This window comes from Antechinus flavipes, chromosome 1 (genome assembly GCF_016432865.1).
Source record: "Antechinus flavipes isolate AdamAnt ecotype Samford, QLD, Australia chromosome 1, AdamAnt_v2, whole genome shotgun sequence".
NCBI lineage: Eukaryota > Metazoa > Chordata > Mammalia > Dasyuromorphia > Dasyuridae > Antechinus > Antechinus flavipes.
The window spans coordinates 214,537,424-214,555,137 of NC_067398.1; the positions used below are offsets into that span (position 1 = coordinate 214,537,424).

At 35.6% G+C, this 17,714-nt stretch overlaps 1 protein-coding gene across 1 annotated transcript in view; it reads left to right on the forward strand.

The window, feature by feature from the left end:
- Positions 1–17,714, forward strand: part of PAX5 (paired box 5) — a 314,686-nt gene that overhangs the window by 216,974 nt on the left and 79,998 nt on the right. The window contains exon 7 of the mRNA XM_051996111.1: positions 14,703–14,804. Coding sequence (XP_051852071.1) covers positions 14,703–14,804 — 102 coding nt within the window. The remainder of the gene's footprint in view (positions 1–14,702; positions 14,805–17,714) is intronic.

Genomic DNA, 17,714 nt, shown 5'->3' on the forward strand with positions numbered 1-17,714 from the left:
AACTATACCCCAATTTTGTCTTATTAAAACACTGAACACTTTTGGTCACAAAGTCTCAACTTATCGTTCAGAGACTAATTCTGTAAGTTTTTTTTATCAATTGTAACTGGAATCAAGGAAAATCTGAGTTCAAAGCTAGTTTTAGACATTTACCAACTGCATAAGCCTTGGCAAGTCACTTAGCTCCTGTCCGCCTCAGTTTCCTCATTTCTGAAATGGGAATAGGAGTAGCAGCTACCTCCCTCCCTTCCTTTCCCTTCCTTCCTTCCTTCCTTCCTTCCTTCCTTCCTTCCTTCCTTCCTTCCTTCCTTCCTTTCTTCCTTCCTTCCTTTTCCTTCCTTCCTTCCTTCCTTCCTTCCTTCCTTCCTTCCTTCCTTCCTTCCTTCCTTCCTTCCTTCCTTCCTTCCTTTTCGTTCCTTTCTTCCTTCTCCTTCCTTCTTTCCTTCCTTCCTTCCTCCTCCTCCTCCTCCTCCTCCTCCTCCTTCTCCTCCTTTTCCTCCTCCTTCTTCTTCCTCTCTCTCTCTCTCTCTCTCTCTCTCTCTCTCTCTCTCTCTCTCTCTCTCTCTCTCTCTCCCTTCTTTTCTTTCTTTCTTTCAGGATGCTTTCTTTCTGTCTGAGCCAGATTTGAACTCAGGAAGATGAGTATAGGCTTGCCATTTATCCATTGAGTAACCCAGTTGCCCTATTTAAATTTATATATAATCCTAAACTGCTAGAGCAGAGGGATCAAATACTTAGCTACAGACTAAATGTAGCAGAATCAGATTAAAAATAATTGAGAAATTTTTAACAAGGTAGAAATATGATATAACATAGATAATATTACATTTTAAAACTAAGTCAATATGCAGACAGGAATCCATATGTATGGAATAGTGGCTTCCATATCTTTTTGGGTTTGACACATTATCCTAGTAGAGAGAAATATTTTCTTTCTCACTCTTTTTAAAGGTCTAGTATAGGACTATTAAACAAGATAGATATATGACTGGTGATATTGTTCTTTTTTTTTTTTTAAGAAAGCTGATATATTTTTCTTTTACTTCCTAGTCATTTTAGAAATGACTTTAGAAAATGACTTTCCTCCTCTTTCCCCTCTCTCCTCTTTTCTCTTTCTTCTGCATCTTGCCCCTGCTTTTAGGAATAGACTCATCCCATAATGTCCTACGAAAGAAAATTGATACATGAATGTACCTAACAATGTATCATTATCTCTTCCACATCGGGATGTTTCCCATTGCAGGTTGGCATAAGAAATTAATTGGAAATTTGCAGGGAGTTTTTCAGAAGCTTCAGGCATCACACAAAGGCCAACAAATGGCACAAAAAAGTTTAGAAACTCAGAAATGCATAAAAAATATATGTAAAATTGTATATAAACATATTTTATCTTTTAATACCATAATAATTTAGAGTTCTTCTCTGTTAAGAAGGTAGAACCAAAAAATTTTACATGGATTTTCCAGATCATGAGAGTACAATGTGTCCTTAACCTCTCTATGATATGGAAGGAATAATTGTACACCATTCTGCTATGGTATTATCCTACCTCACTCCCTAGAGGAATTTAAGTATGTTTCATTGTCTATTCTTCAGGATTAGTTTTTCAAGAGATAATTACTATTTGAGGATATTTTTATTTTTTCTTATTAACAATAGAAGGCCATAATTATAATCAAAGCTTTTGATCTTTTCAAGGAATTCTACCATATATTATTACTTACAGTTATCGACATTGACTGTGAAACCACAGATAAATTCATTAGCCTCTCTGGACCTCCATTTACCTTTCTACAGTTTGATTGAGGCATAGAATATAGATTAGGAAGTGTTAGAATGTGGGCCAGAGGGCTTGTTTGGGACTTGCCTGCTGGTTGAGAAACTAGAATTTTATTTGATAGTATGGGAGGGAGATATTGAAAGTTTTTAATCAGACAATATTTTAATAATCCCTGTAACTAACATGTAAATAGCACATTGAAGTTTGTAGCATGCTTTGCATATGTTAATTCATTTGCTCCTCAAAACAATACTGCAATATAGATGCTATTATTATCCCCATTTCACAGATGAGGCCAAATGAGGTAAGTGATTTGCTCAGTCACACAGCTAATAAGTGGCTGAGACAAGTCATTGCACCATCTAGCTTCCTAAAAGTGATCTTTAGTATTTCTGATTCAAACACTTTATAAACTCTAATGAGATATTATCTGTAAAGTGATTAGTATAGTAACTGAAATATAATATGTAGGCACTTAATAAATATTTGCTCCCCTTTCTCTCTATAAAATGTTCCAGAAGAGGATGCACGAGAGAGGGAGAAGGACAAAAGAAAATTTTGGAGCATGGAACATTGTATATAGTATGATAGGCTTTAGGGACTCATACAGAAAGAAGGATGAGGAACCCAGAAATTGGGAGGTTAGGAAGGAAGCAGGAAGGAAAAGGGATGTTTTTTTAAAAAAATGTTGGAGGTATCTATGATGAACTTTGGCCACTTTTAAGTTCAGGATTCAGATGGTAACGACTGATTGGTGACACTGGAAATCACCTTGCTAGCTCCCTTCAAGCAACAGTGAAAAAGGTGGTGGTTGTCTGTTCTGATGGAATATCTTATGAATGAACAATGCATTATAACAGTGACAAGCAAGATGCTCTTAGAGTTGGGTTGAAGTCATGTCTCACACATATGGCAACAATGTAACCATGGACTTAATCTCTCAGTACTTCACAGTTCTCTAATGTTTTAAGTTACAGATGAATTACACTGTCTCATTGTGGTAGAGGAAGGTTCTGTACAGGGAGAAATCTTTATTGATGAAATTATTAATAGCTAGAGAGATAGCTAGATAGACAGATGATAGATAATATATAGAGAGATGATATAGATAGATAAATTATATATAGATATATAGATGATAGATATATGACAGATAATAGATGATAAATGATAGATGTTAGATGTGTATCTAATCATCTATTCATGTAATTATATATGTGTATGGACATATTACACACACATATTGAATGTGTGTACCTATATGTGTTATGTTGCTTGATTCTCATATCAGCCTCATGAAATAAGGACATATTATATTACCATCTCAGTTTTGCAAATTAGGAAGCTGAGGCCCAAAATAGCTTCACTGAGTTATTCAAGGTCACACAACTAAGAGAGTATAACCAAGCCACTGATTCACAGTCCAAGGTTCCTTTCAATAGACTGTGAATAATAGCTAATAATATTTATATATCATTTTAATGTTTCCTAAGCACTTTAGATATTGCCTCATTTAGTCCCCATGATTGCTTTCTGAACTAGGTGCTATTATTATCCCAATTTTACAGATGAGGAATCCAAGGCTGAGAGGTCCAAGGTGAGATTTGAACTCCTATCTTCCTAACTCTTGGTCCAATACTTTATCCATTATAGCACTCTGATTCTCTTGAATCACTGCCTGTAATAGTCAAATTAATTTAATATATTTGAACTCAATTTATAATCTCAATTTATAATCTCAATTTTAAAACAACTTTCATGTGGAAGGGAGCTTTTCAATTATTCTAGTTTCTTGTATTTCTTTGTCAATTTCACAAGGAGCATCCTAGAATCTGTCATTTTTCACTGTGAGTAGTCCTGCCTTAGGATATTGAGATACATTATCATTAAATATTCTAGGTCCTTTAAGATCAATTGCTTTCTTTTTCCATATCCTCTTTCCTTACTCATGTCACTGGACATTTCTCTTCTCCCCCTAGTTGCTATGAATTTTAACCAGAATTTCGATTGTCTTGTATATTGAGCATTTAACTTTTTTGAGGAAAGTCACCGTTATGTTTTAGAAATAAATTAAAGTTTCACTTTTTTAAAGTGTTCCAGAGATAAAAGGTTTGGAAACTATAATACCTGCAAATTCACAAATGGGAAACTGGGGCCTCATACTTAACTCACCTTTGCATCCCAAAGACCTTCAGAAAAAAACATTTAGTCGACACATTAGCAACAGCACTGGCTGCTACTAACAGCATATGCCTGCAGGAAGGTCATGTTTGATTGGTGGGATGATTTAAAGCATCACCTTGCTAAGGGCCTCACTGAGCCCTTAGCCAGGGCTGTATAGAGTAATTTATTATTAGTCCTATGATAACAGACTATCTTTGAGAACACTCAGGTTTTAGAACCCAATAGAGGCATCAGTGTTGGAAAGCATATGTCAGCCAATAAGAAATTTGTCTTTTTTAGAGAGAACCATTATTAGCTAACTGCCTTTCCCTGGATTTGTTTTTCTTTATGGCTTTGTTCCAAGACCAACCAAGGATGGTTAGGTCACTCAGCTGCATGTTTTTAGGATCTTAAAAGCATATTTAAATGAACAGATTCAATTATTCAATTTAGTGGGATGTCAAATGCCATAGTAGGAATAAGAGGTGCTGGAATTTCATAGATCATAGGTTTAGAATTGGAAGGAACACTGGAGGTCATTGATTCCAATCCCTTATTTTTTACAGATGAGAAAAATTAGTCAAAGAGAATTTAAATGACTTTCCCACTGTCCCATAGCTAAAAAGTATATATATATACACATACACATATATGTATATATGTATATGTATGCACATATATATGTATATGCATATACATATCTGTACATGGAACCCTATACATATATATTATAAATATAAAGTTAATAAGGACAAATATATCCAAAGTAGTTAAAAGGTACTCTGGGAGAGAAGATGTGTACATATAGAATGTGAAGGGACTTTTTAAAGTTGCCCAGCAAATAAGGAGTACTAGAATCCAGGGTTCCAAGTAAATTCAACCCTGTTTCCACTATTATACTGTTGCCTCCCTTGTGGCTCTACTATGTGTAGAGTATACAAAGATAATTAAAACACAGTCCCAGCTTTCAATAAGCCCACTAGAGGGAAAGGCACTTTTTCTATTATATTTTTTAGTGTATGTATGTGTACATATATATGTGTGTGTGTGTGCATGTACACATATATGTATATGGACACATATACTATATAGCATAAATATAAAATTAATAAAAACAAATATATCCAAAGTAACTATGTACAAGAAGGCAGAACATTAGCAATTAAGGGGAAATCAGGAAAAGTTTAGTGCCAAAGTTAGTGACTAAAGGGCATTTTAAAGAAAGAAAAGGACTCTAAGAGATAGAGAAAAGGAGGAAGTTCATTCTAGGCATAGGGGTGACTCATGCAAAGATAGAGAGAATGAGATGTATAAAGTGAGAGGAATAGAGGAAAGACCTGTTTGGCTGGATTTCAGAGTGCAAGAAGGAAAATAATGTCCAAAGGGCTGGGAAAATAGGGTAAGGACAAGGGTATATAAGGTTTTAAAAGCTAAACAGAAGAGTTTATATTTCATCTTTAAAGGTGATAAGAAACTACCTGAGCTGGATAAGTCTTTTATAAGACATAAAAAATGTTATCAGAGCAATGTCTCATCAAAAGAAAAGAAGCAATCACATGGCTTGTAAAGTATCTGAGGCCAAAATTAAATCCAGATCTTCTTGGTTCACTGCCTCAAAATCAAGGGTTCTTAACTATGTTTGTGTCATGTACTCCTTTGGTGAAGCTCATAGACCCTTTCTCAAAATGTTCTGCCTAAAAATTCATAATTTTATGAAAAGCTGAATTTTAGCTGCTTGGTGGTGAAAATGGAAAATTTACATATATTTACCTATCCAAATTCATGGACTCTGAAATCTAGCTATGGGCCTCTTGTTGATATCCCCTGTTTTAGATACTCATCTAGAAGAGCAGCTTCCTAAGGATGCTGATGATTCCGCAAAATCATTTCATGTGGGAACCTGTATCCCAGGGTCACAGCAATAGCTATGTCTATGTGTCATTAAGCTTGGATGTCCAGATACTTCAAGGATCCCAGAGCTTAGAAAATGAGTGCCTGCATAGACTATGTGTCTGTTTTAAGGTCCTTTCACATTTCTCAGGCTAATCTCTTGCCCTAGAGTTATAACTAATATTTGGTTTAATTTTGGGAAGTCTCTCCTTAGTTGTACTGTGATGTCTTTTATTTGTTAATGAATATATCTATTGTTCCCTTAGTAACTCTGTTTTTATGATTAGAAATTATACCCTATTCTCATTCAGCTTGGATAAGGGGAAAGGAGATGGCTAATTTGAAGTATTGTGGTTCTGAGGGGAAAGGAGAAGAATTCTAGAAGATCATGCAGTAAAAGATATAAACTCTAATGTTTATATCCAAATTCTTTATGACATCAGCCAGAGGACTACAAGGCTCTTTAAGATTAAATGAATCACCCAGGATTACACAATCTATAGATGTTAGGCAAAGGACTTGAATTCAGGTCTTCTTGGTTTTGAGGTCAGCTTTCTGTTCACTATACCACACTGCATCTTTACCAAAAAAGAAAATAGAGAGGGGAAGTGCCTTCTCCTCAAGTGAGCTTCTTGAAGGCTGGGACTGTGTTTTAGTCATCTTTGCGCACTTTTTTCATAGTAGGTCCATAAGGAAGGCAACAGTGTAATAGTGGAAATAGAGTTGAATTTGCTCAGAACCCTGAATTCCAGTACTATTTACTTGCTGTGCAATTTTGAAAAGTCCTTTCCCATCCTATCTCTGTCAGTTTCATTATCTATAAAATGGGAATAATTACACTTGGATAATATTTGAACAATCCCTGATAGTGTTATTGGGAGGATTAAATGAGATAATGTAGGTTATACTCTTTATAAAACAAAAAATGATACACATACATTCATACTTGATATTTTTATAATATGGAAAAGGGATATCATCTATAGGAATTATAATACTACCATTGTTATTGTTACTGTTGTTGATTCTGATTAGTATAATTGGATGAAGTAATATGATATCATGGTTCATTGAGGCAATATTGTAATTTTAAAATATTTTTGAATTAAGCCAAAGCATCCTTGAGGTTTTGGTGAAAGTAGAACGTGTGTCCAGAGTCAGAGTCATGGAGCTTTTAGAGACATTGTTCTCTATGACTTCCATGAAAATGCTATTCTTATGTCTCATTGTGATTAGAAAGTGGCCTTAATTTCTCAAAAACTTTGCCAATGGAGCAGTCTGTTAGCCAACAAGCATTTATTAAGCACCTATTATATATTGGGCTTTGTACTAAGTGCTGGATCTATGAATATTAATTTAACTGTCAATTCTCTAAATGTGAAATCCTTGTCCAATAACAATTAGTTAAATATGATACCAGAGAAAATGAATGTTGACATTCTCACTTTAAATGAATATCATAGATTCTCTTGGAAAGTCCAGGAAAGAAACCAGTGCAGCTGGTTTCATCAGCCTTACAAAGGCAACAAGAAACAGTTCCATGGGAAACTTGGAATGTCCTCATCTCTAAAATGACCTGGAGAAGAAAATGTTAGACCACCCCAGAATCTTTGCCAAGAAAACTTCAAATGACATCATGAAGAATTGGATATGACTGAAAAAAAATGACTAAACTAGTAGAATTCTTTTTTGGAGGTGGTGAAGCAATTAGTGTTAAGCAACTCGCCCAGGGTCACACACCTAATAAATATTCACTGTCTGAGATCAGATTTGAACTCAGATCCTCCTGGCTCCAGGACCAATGCTCTATCCACTGTGCCATCTGGGTGGCTCAAGTATACTTCTTTAAGGTTTGCAAAGTGTTTACATATATTATCTCCCTTGATTCTCACAACAACCCTGTTAGATAGATGTTATTATGATCTCTATTTTATACATGAGCAAAATGAGGTTACATGACTTATATTGGAGATAGGACTTGAGGCCAGATTTTTCTGAATCTAAAAGCAGAACTCCGTTCACTACACCTTGTAACCTCTGTCTAGTATATAATCTATTTTGGTTGAAATGAATTCCTTTGCTCACTTTTTTATTAGATCATGAAATTGAGACCCTTATGATAAGGTGAAATGACTTTTGCAAAATCACTTGGGTAATAAATATAAGGAACAATTTTACATGAAGAATAGCCCAGAGTCCTAGGATATTATTAATGGAAAGCTATCTTTCTGTTTTCTAATTCAGTGCCATTATTATTATGATAGTGTAGCAAAATTGAAAAACAACAACAACAATGATAGATTCAGAGTCAGGACAGAACATAGTTTAAATTTGACTTCTGAAGGTCCTAGCTATGTGACCATGTGATTGATCCTTTAACTTTTCTTTTTATTTTTTTATTATAGTATTTTATTTTTCCAAATACATTCATGGCATTGACCTTTTCCAAATTTTTCTCTCTCTTCCCTCCCCCATTCCCTCAAGACAATAAGCAATCTGATATAAGTTAAAGGAACAATTCTTCTAAAGATATTTTCATATTTGTCATGCTGCAAAAACAAGCAAACAACAAAAAAGTGAAAATACTATAATCTACCTTTAATCTGCATAGTTCTCTCTCTGAATGCAGATGGCACTTTTCATCCCAAGTCTATTGGAATTGCCTTGAATCATGAACCAGTTTTGAAAAGAGCCAAGTTCATCACAGCTCTTCATCACATAGTTTTGTTGTTACTGTGGGGGAGAATAATAGCACCCATCTCACAGCATTGTTGTGAGGATCGAAAGAAATGTATACAAAGCATCTTGCTAACCTTAAGGGGATATGTAAATGTCAGGTATCATAATTATTATTATACTATGGAGTCTTATCTCATAGGCAAATGTGCTGCAGATAGGAATGATATTCTGTTTTACTGGAAATGTAAGTGATCAGCCGAAGCTAGTTTTATTAACATTTCCTTGCAAGAAATAAATCCCTGGGGAAAGATGAAAGATTGGACATGCAGTAACATGGATTCTGCTTGCTAAAGAGAACACTGGACATGTGTTCAGTGGAAAAGACAGAGAAGAGTGAGCATCTTGGCTTCATTTCCTTTTGGTCCCATGACACCCTGGAGAATTTCGTTATGTGTCTCATCAATTTGTATCAAAGCTGTTTTGCATGTTTGGTGCCCATGGAGAGTTTTTAGCCGCCAAAAATTGTTTGGAAAAATGTTTTTTCACTTCTTACTTCATTTTGCCAAAAATTCTGTTTAAATGTTAAACAGTTTTTTATCATTATCATTTTTATTATTATCATTATTATTTATCATTAGTTGTTTTTTATCACTGGGTTGTTGTTACTCTTTTTTTTGGGGGGGGGGGAAGTGTCAGTTCAACTCAGCAAAGATTTATTAAGTGCTTGTTATATACCAGTCATTATACTGGGTGACAAAGGCACAAAGACAAAAATGAAACAGTCCTTGTCTTCAAGGAGCTTACTGCCTATAGAGAAAAAAACAAAATTTATGAAGAAAATTAAATACAGAAGTAAATAAAGTTATTTTGAGGGAAGGGCATTGACAATTGGGAAGGGGAAGGTGGGAGTAAGGAAATCCTATGAAGCTTACTATAGAAAGTGGTTAAGCCAGAAGCTGAGATATTTAAAAGAAAGTAGGGATTCTTTAAGTAGAATTGAGGAGGAAGTACATTCTAGACATGGAAGAAAACTTATAGAAACGTATGGTTGGAGAAGAGAAACAGAATGTTATCTACGAGAAAGAATAGGTAGCAGCTAGAATTGGGTGTACAATAGAATATATGAAAGAGAGTAATGTGCAAAAAGGCTAGAAATGTGGGCTGCAGCCAGACTATAACCCTTTGGCTTTGGAAACCAAACAGAGTAATTTTTATTTAAGTCTAGAGGCTATAGGGAACCCATAGTGTTTCTTGGACAGGGTAGCATGATCAGAGGTATGCTTTAGTAAAATCAATGTGGCCACATGAATTGGAGAGTGATGAATTGAAGAAAAACAGGGACACAAATTAGGAGGCCATTGCAGTAGTCCAGAAAGAGGGTGACAAGGATCTGAATTAAATTGGTGGCTAAAATTAATATGGACACATGGATTAGAGAGTAATGAGACTGGAAATAGGGACTCAAATTAGGAGGCCATTGCAATAATCCAGGGAGGGGATGACAAGGATCTGAATTAAATTGGTGGCTATATTGAGTGGAGAAGTAGATAGACATGAACTTATATCTTGAAGGTAAATAACAGATAAGATGATATGGTAACTTATTGGATATGACAAATGTGAAAGACAAAAGACTTGAAGATGATTCTGAGGTGGCAAATTTGGGTGATTAACAGAATTGCTAAGGATAGTGAGAGAGTGCCAGGCCTGGGGTCAGGAAGACTCATTTTCTTGAGTTCAAATGTGGGCTTAGCTGCTTGCTAGCTGTGTGGCTTTGGGCAAGTTTTAACACTGTTTGCCTCATCAGTAAAAATGAATTGGAAAAGAAAATGGCAAACCATTCTAGAATCTTTGCCAAGAAAACCTTATATGGGGTCAGGAACAGTTGGACACAACTGAAAAATTATTAAATAATGCAACAACAATAGCAACAGTAAATGTTTATAGTCCTTCACTATAAATAGGGAAATTAGGAAGAAGAAAGCTTGCATTTGCTTCAGCTTGTAGAGGATAAATATTTCTGAATATTTGTCCTATTCTCTATTGTCTCTCTTCATCTAGGTGGTGAAAGCATGATAGGGTTGGGATAAGAATGTGACCCAAAGTCAAACTATCAAAAATCTTTATTCTAGAAAATTCCCTAGGAAAGACCGATGCTAATATTTAGAAAACAATAACAAAACTAAAGGGAAAAGGTAGAAAGTGAGTGAGGCTGTCTTGAGTTTCCAGACATTACCACAAAGGAGCCTGGAAGAAAGAAGAGACCTTTGGATTGAACATCTTCTTGACCACTAACCAGATGTCTAATTAGGCACAATAGTGCCTAGTTTAGAAACACAGAAACAAAGTGATGCTATGAAAACCTTATTAGACCCAGAGTCAGGAAGATCTGAGTTCAGATCCTGATTCAGACATTTACTAGCTGTGTGGCTATAAGCAAATCACTTAGCTTATCTCAGACTCAGTTTTCTCATCTGTAAAATGGGGATGAAAGTACCTACATACCAAGGTTGTTATGAGGATCAAATGAGATAATATTTCTAAAGTATTTGGCAAAACTTAACATGTTTTATAAAGACTAGCTTTTATTATTAGTGTTGTTATAACTCTGCTATATGGTGTGTATATATATATATATATATATATTATATAACTCTGATAATTACTATATAGCAGTACTTATTTACCCAACAAGATTTTTGCAAGGCAAGCATGATATAAATGCTGCCCAAATTTCTCTGAAATATAGTTTCCTCTTTTATAAAGTGACAAGGGGAATTGAATTACATCAATTATTATCTTAACTGCATTGAAAGGATGAAAGGATTTCTTTCTCCCTGGCATTCTGATTTACTCAGACATCTGAGTTATAATGTTTGGTCCTGCATGCTCTGTTTTAAGAAAGTCATCAGTAAGATGGAGAATACTGGAAAATGGCCAACCAGGCTGAAGGAAGTGGACTTGAGAATGTGGCATAAGGATCAGCTGAAGGAACTGGAAAATATCCATCCTGAAGAAGGCTGGAGGCGGGGGTGGGGGGTGGGGGGTGGGGAGCAAAACTCCCTGGGCACATGATAATTATCATCAAGTATTTGAGGGGTTAGATTGATTGTAATTATGTCCAATGGAAGTAATCAGAAGCAATGGGTCGAAGTTTTGGAAAGGGAATTTAGGACTGGATCCAAAAAAAAAGAAACCATAATAAACCCTTCTTAAACTACCCAGACTTGGAATGGGCTTTCTTGGGAAGTGATAAATTCTCTTTCACTAGAGATCTTCACATAAAGGCTGGATGACTATTTGCTGGGAATGGCATAGAGGGAAGTTATTCAGACCAGACTTCTAATGGCTGCTGGAGTCCTTTCCAATTCCTAGATGATCCTGTGTGTTTTTTATTGTGTCTAGGGATATTGTAGAATTCCTGTGCACCAGGAAAAGTTCTTCTATCAGAGATCATGCCTAATTACACATTCTTAAAGGATAGCTCTGGTACATCATTGTGCTTAGCTAATCTCATTATTTTCATTCCTGTGTTAGTGATAGTGGCAACAACAGTAATCATGTGTAATAGGGATTAGGGCATGTAGAATGCTTGTCACAGGTACATTTCCAATGATGATTACCTCATATGAGGGGAGAGGGCAGAGCTGATAGACAGACCATTATGTCTCACTTTTTCTAGGAGAACTAGAGGTAAAAGTTTATATATATATATATATATATATATATATCCTCTCAAATTTCAGGTTCGGAGTGTGAGTGAAGAGGGAGGGGAAGGATCAGAATTGAATGAAATGAAATTAAAGTTTTTACTTTGGTTGAGAAAGCAAAGTATTCAATGAATGGATCTGGGAGGTAGATGATGGGGACTCAGCATTTTGCTGTTGTATCAAGGGGTTTGTGTGACATCAAGATGTCATAGTACAGTCTCACTGTGGAAAAATGCCATGGAGCTCAATGCATATTTCAGTGATATATCGTCCCTCAGGTGTCTCTGTGTATCTCCATGTCTGCTAAAGGCTCTCCTGTCCTCTAGAAGTCACATCTCCCATAACACTCTCAATACTTTTCTATTTGTGCAGGGTTTCTTAACCTTTTTTGTGTATGTGTGTGTGCTACAGACCCCTTTGGCAGATTGGTGATGCCTCTTTTCAGAAAAATGTTTCTAAATGCATAAAATAAAATACACTGGATTACAAAGGAAACCCATTACAGTAAAACACCCATGAAAATATTTTTTAAAAGTCAGGTACACAGACCTTGCTTTAAGAGCCTCTGTATAAAGTGCCTTTGCCTGAGTGCTTTAATTAATTCTCAAGCACCACTAATACTCAATATTTCTAAAACAGAGGTTTCATATTTAGATTCTTTTTCCACTGCATTGGTTTCATATCAGAGAATAAAGAATCAAGACACTTTTCTTACAGCAAACAGGGTTTGCAAACATAGATTTTATGTCTTGAAATAGAGTGCAGTTTTAAGGGTTACCTGTAGAAATAAAAATAGCTGGATATTTCCATTTTCCTTCCTACTGCTGTGGCTACAGGCAGGAATCTAGACAGTGACTGAGAGATCCTTGGGACCAGGTTCTCATACTACTTCCTGGGCACTATTTTCCCTCTATTTAGAGGGTATGGGTGACATAGGAAACATCTTTTGGAAGGCAAAGCTGTTGTTGATTTGATGGACATTTTTCCCTTAGTAAAAACTTGTCTGTCTGAGTTATAATTAAAAGATTATTCTGTGAATGGCTTAAAATTGAGTAATTTGAGGATATTTGATGGCTTGTTGCAATTGATTTTTTTAAATGTCTATTAAAGATATAGTACAAATTGGTAGCTACATCTGTCAGTTCTGAGTTCGAATTGAGTCTGGGAAGGACTTGTTTGTTGCATGTTAATTTGGTGTCTCATTTCCATAATTCACATGGAAAAATAGAGATAGGGGTATACAACTTTCATTTCCCTCAAAATATTAGCACCAAAATTCTTTAGATGCAATATGGGGCTGGGTGGGAGAAAAGACCTGATTTCTAATTCAAGCTCTGTAATAACTTCAGCCAAGTCACTTAAACTATCAGGACTTCAAGATTCTTATTTTAATAATTCAATTAGACATTTATCATCTGTAAAATGAGAAGCTTGGACTAAGTAACTCTTCTAGTTCTGACTGGAGAATGTTTACTAAAAATTTTAACTTCAGGGCAGAAAATAACAATAGCAACAATAATTAATTCATTTCATTTACTATGGAGTTTTTAAAGAACATTTCTTGCAATTACATTTCTTGCAATTACAATAAGTGTTTCATTAATTTTATCATCACTAATCTTTTTGTCTTTTTCACTTACATTAGTATTCTCAGAAGAGTCTGTACTTATTCCAACATGAATATATATGTTATATATTAATTACATATATGCATGTATATATACATTGCATATATGCTATATATATTATATGTGAGATATCATATCATAGTTTATATACATTATGTAATATGTAAGTTAAAAAGTATTAACAGTATAAGTTTTAATATTATTAGAAGTTAATATTAAGAATATTCATGTATATTGATCTATATATTATTGATCTCATGTTTGCATGTGATATATATGGATATATATGTACACATGTAGGTCTAGCTAGTCCATATATGTAGGTCAGCATGAATATATATATCTACATTTACATATATGTATATGTGTGTGAATTCTACAGATGTCTGTATCTTAGCTACATATTTGTAAACATCCAGAAATACATATGTATACACAAAGATAAATGGTAGTAGATACCTCATCTCATAGCTGATCAATTTCTATTGCTTGATTTAATTTTATTTTTATGTTGCCAAGAATCAGGCAAACCTGGACCTATGATAGGAGTAATAGACTAAAGCTCTTTTACAAGTTTGTCCCTTGCATGATGTTTACACATTCATGTTTTCTTTTGTTCATTCTGTTTCTTACCTTAAATAGCATTCTGGCTTTGTAGTCAAAGCTTATATAGAAAAAGCTCTTTTCTTCCTGCCAGCCGGGGGTGGGGGTAGGGGGTGGAAAGCCCACTTTGGTATTCACAATACAGATATGACAAATGTATGGCCTGTGTTCCGGGTGTTTGGGGAAATGTAAAAACATGTCGAGTTGTTGCAAATGCTCACATGGTGATTTGTTGGTTTGATTCTTCAGGTCGTGATTTGGCAAGCACAACCCTCCCAGGATACCCTCCACACGTCCCCCCTGCTGGACAGGGCAGCTACTCTGCTCCAACTCTGACAGGGATGGTGCCTGGTGAGTTTTCAAAATGCAGCTTTTCTGAGGCAAGCAAAGTGCTTTCTGGTTGTTATATGTGGAGGCCGGCAGTCGACTGAGAGATGTGCATGAAAAAAAAATCTGCCATATAGTCCAAAGTAAACTCATGAGTATCTATTAAAAAAAACAAAACAAACAAAAACCCATAAACGAATTCTTGCCTAGCCTATCTCTCCAATGCAGTGCTTCCTCCATTTCACATTTGCAAAGAAAAGATTATTCAGTCTAAGGCTTTGATTGGGCTTTTTTTTCTAATTCTTCAAGGTTATTTGTTTGATGTATCCAATAGAGAGGACTGGAATTGGCAGAAATGTCCCTTTTTTGATTGTATAAATGCTTTAAGACTGATTAAGACTTGGCAGAGAATTGTCCAAGGAAGAGAGAAGCTCTTTGGAGTGGTCTAAGTCTTATTACTTTTATAAGATCCATGAAATAAATAAACATTTATTAAGCACCTACTATGTGCCAGGCCCTGCACCAAATGCTGGAGATACAAAAAGAGGTTCAAATCCCTGAGTTCAAGGAGCTTACAGTCTAATAGGGGCGACAACATGCAAATATATATATATATATAAACAAGTTATATACAAGATAAATAGAAAAAAATTAACAAAGGCATTTCTTTGTAATAAACCATTCATACCTTTTGCAGCTGGCATCCTTCTAGGTAATATAGTTAGTTCTGTTAGTTTTCTGTCATGCACATTTCAAGATTTTTGAAAAATGGGAAACATCCTTTTTTTGGTTGGGGTTGGTGGAAAGGTGGAAATAGCAACAGCCTTATTATATTTGTGAAAATATTTGTGCCATACCTTGGCATCTTTGAAAGCTAAGATCCTGGCTTTTCTAAGTTCACTTTTTTTCTCAACTATAAAATAAAAGGTTGGGAATAGTTGAATTCTAATCTAATTTCCACTTCTGTTCTATGATTGTTTTTTCTATAATTACTCCTATATTAATGCTCTTCTCTTGTCTAGTCTCCTCTATAATTGGGGGAAGAAAATAGAGGAAGAAATTATGATCCACTTATATGTTTTTTCATGCCAACTTTAAACCTATTCAATAAGAGAAAGTAAAGTTCTTCCAGGCTTGTTGTTATTCAGTCATTTCATTCATGCCTGATTCTTCATGATCCTCTGTAGGGTTTTCTTGGCAAAAATACTAGTGTCTTGCTATTTCTTTCTCCAGCTCATTTTGCAGATGAAGAAACTAAGGCAAATAGGGCTGTATGACATGCCCAGTGTCACACAGTTAGTAAATATATAAGGCCAGATTTGAACTTAGATCTTCCTATCCATTGAGCCACCTAGTTGCCCCAGCGGGGTAGGGGGTTGGTTTAGGGAGTATGTGGGGCCCCATAGGAAAATATGTGAATATTTTCTCCCCTGGTAAAATATAAGCTCCTTGAAGACAGTGATCATTTCATTTTTTGTCTTTACATCAGCAGCATTTAGCATAGTATATGGAATATCCTAGGCTTTTAACAAATGCTTATTGAATGCTTTTCCCCTAAGTGTAATTGTGTATCACATTTCAGTTCTTATAGCATCCTTGCCAGGGTGAATTTCCAAAATATTCAGTACCATTAAGATCTTAACATTTGTATAGCACCGCATACTTGCAAAGATTTTTCTCATCTATTATTGTATTCGATTTAAAAATGAATTTTGTGAAATTCAGGGAAATGTAAACGCTGACATTCCTAGTCACTGTTTCTGGCAAAGCTTTTCTTTTTTCTGCATAGAGTACTTTTACAGTGAACTAAGCTTGCATGCAGAGGAGGGAAGGGGGGAAATGGAGAAAGGGGGGGGGGAGCAGGCAGAGAGCAGATTCACATCAGTAGCACTGGGTTTTGACACACATACAAGGTGATTCACATTGCCTTCCTGCCATGAACAGAAGCAGGAGCAAGTGGAAAATTTGAAAGCCCGGCCAGTGCTCACAAGATTTTCTCAGCTCAGCTTTATAGACACAAAAGGTTGATCTAGTTCAGAGAAGCACCTGAACTTTTTACAGGATTATCCAAACGGAATCTGCACTCTGAACCATTGGAGTTTCTTGCAGCCTTAATTACAGTAAGGATTATAAAAATGACTCTAAGTTTGACAGAGCCCACATAGTTCTCAGAATATATGAAGGTTCTTTTAACATTAACTGGAGCTACAGGAATTAAAGATTAGAACAAGTGCATATTTTTAATGATAAGCCTGCTGTGCCACAGCTGTGTCAGATACTCAAATGCTCTGAATGAGGTTCTCAGTGTCTCCGCACCCCCATGGCACTGATCCCCTGGAGGAGCTTAAGCACAGGTCTGCAGGTTGGTAAGCAAACAGTTTGGCAAGGGATAACCCAGTACACTTCAGGTGTGGGCAGCTGTATCTTAATGCCCCCTAATGGTGCCACATATTTTTCACACTTTGGTGTGAACATATTTATTTCAAGAAGCTTGTTGCTAAAGGAGTGTGTGTGTGTGTGTGGTGTGTGTGTGTGTGTGTGTTTTGAAAGGGTGGTTAATGACTTCACATGATACCTCCCTTTGTTCCTTGAGAGCAAAAATGATTTCATCCATATATTTGTGTCCCCAGCTTTTTCCTTCAAGTACCTAATATAGTATCTGGCACATAGTAAGTGCTTAAAAATGCTCATTGTTTGATTTCAATAAAGCACTCTGATTAAAGTCAGACATGGAGCTTCTGGACGGATTAACAGTGCCCACAAACTCAGTTGATCTTTTTCCAGAATCAGAGTTTCAAGGGATTTCAGAGATGATCTAGTTGAACATTCTCATTTTACAGGTGAGAAAATTGAGACTTAGGTACATTACCTGATTTACTCAAGATCACATATATCAGAGGTGGTATTAGAACTATGCCTTCTCATTATTGAATG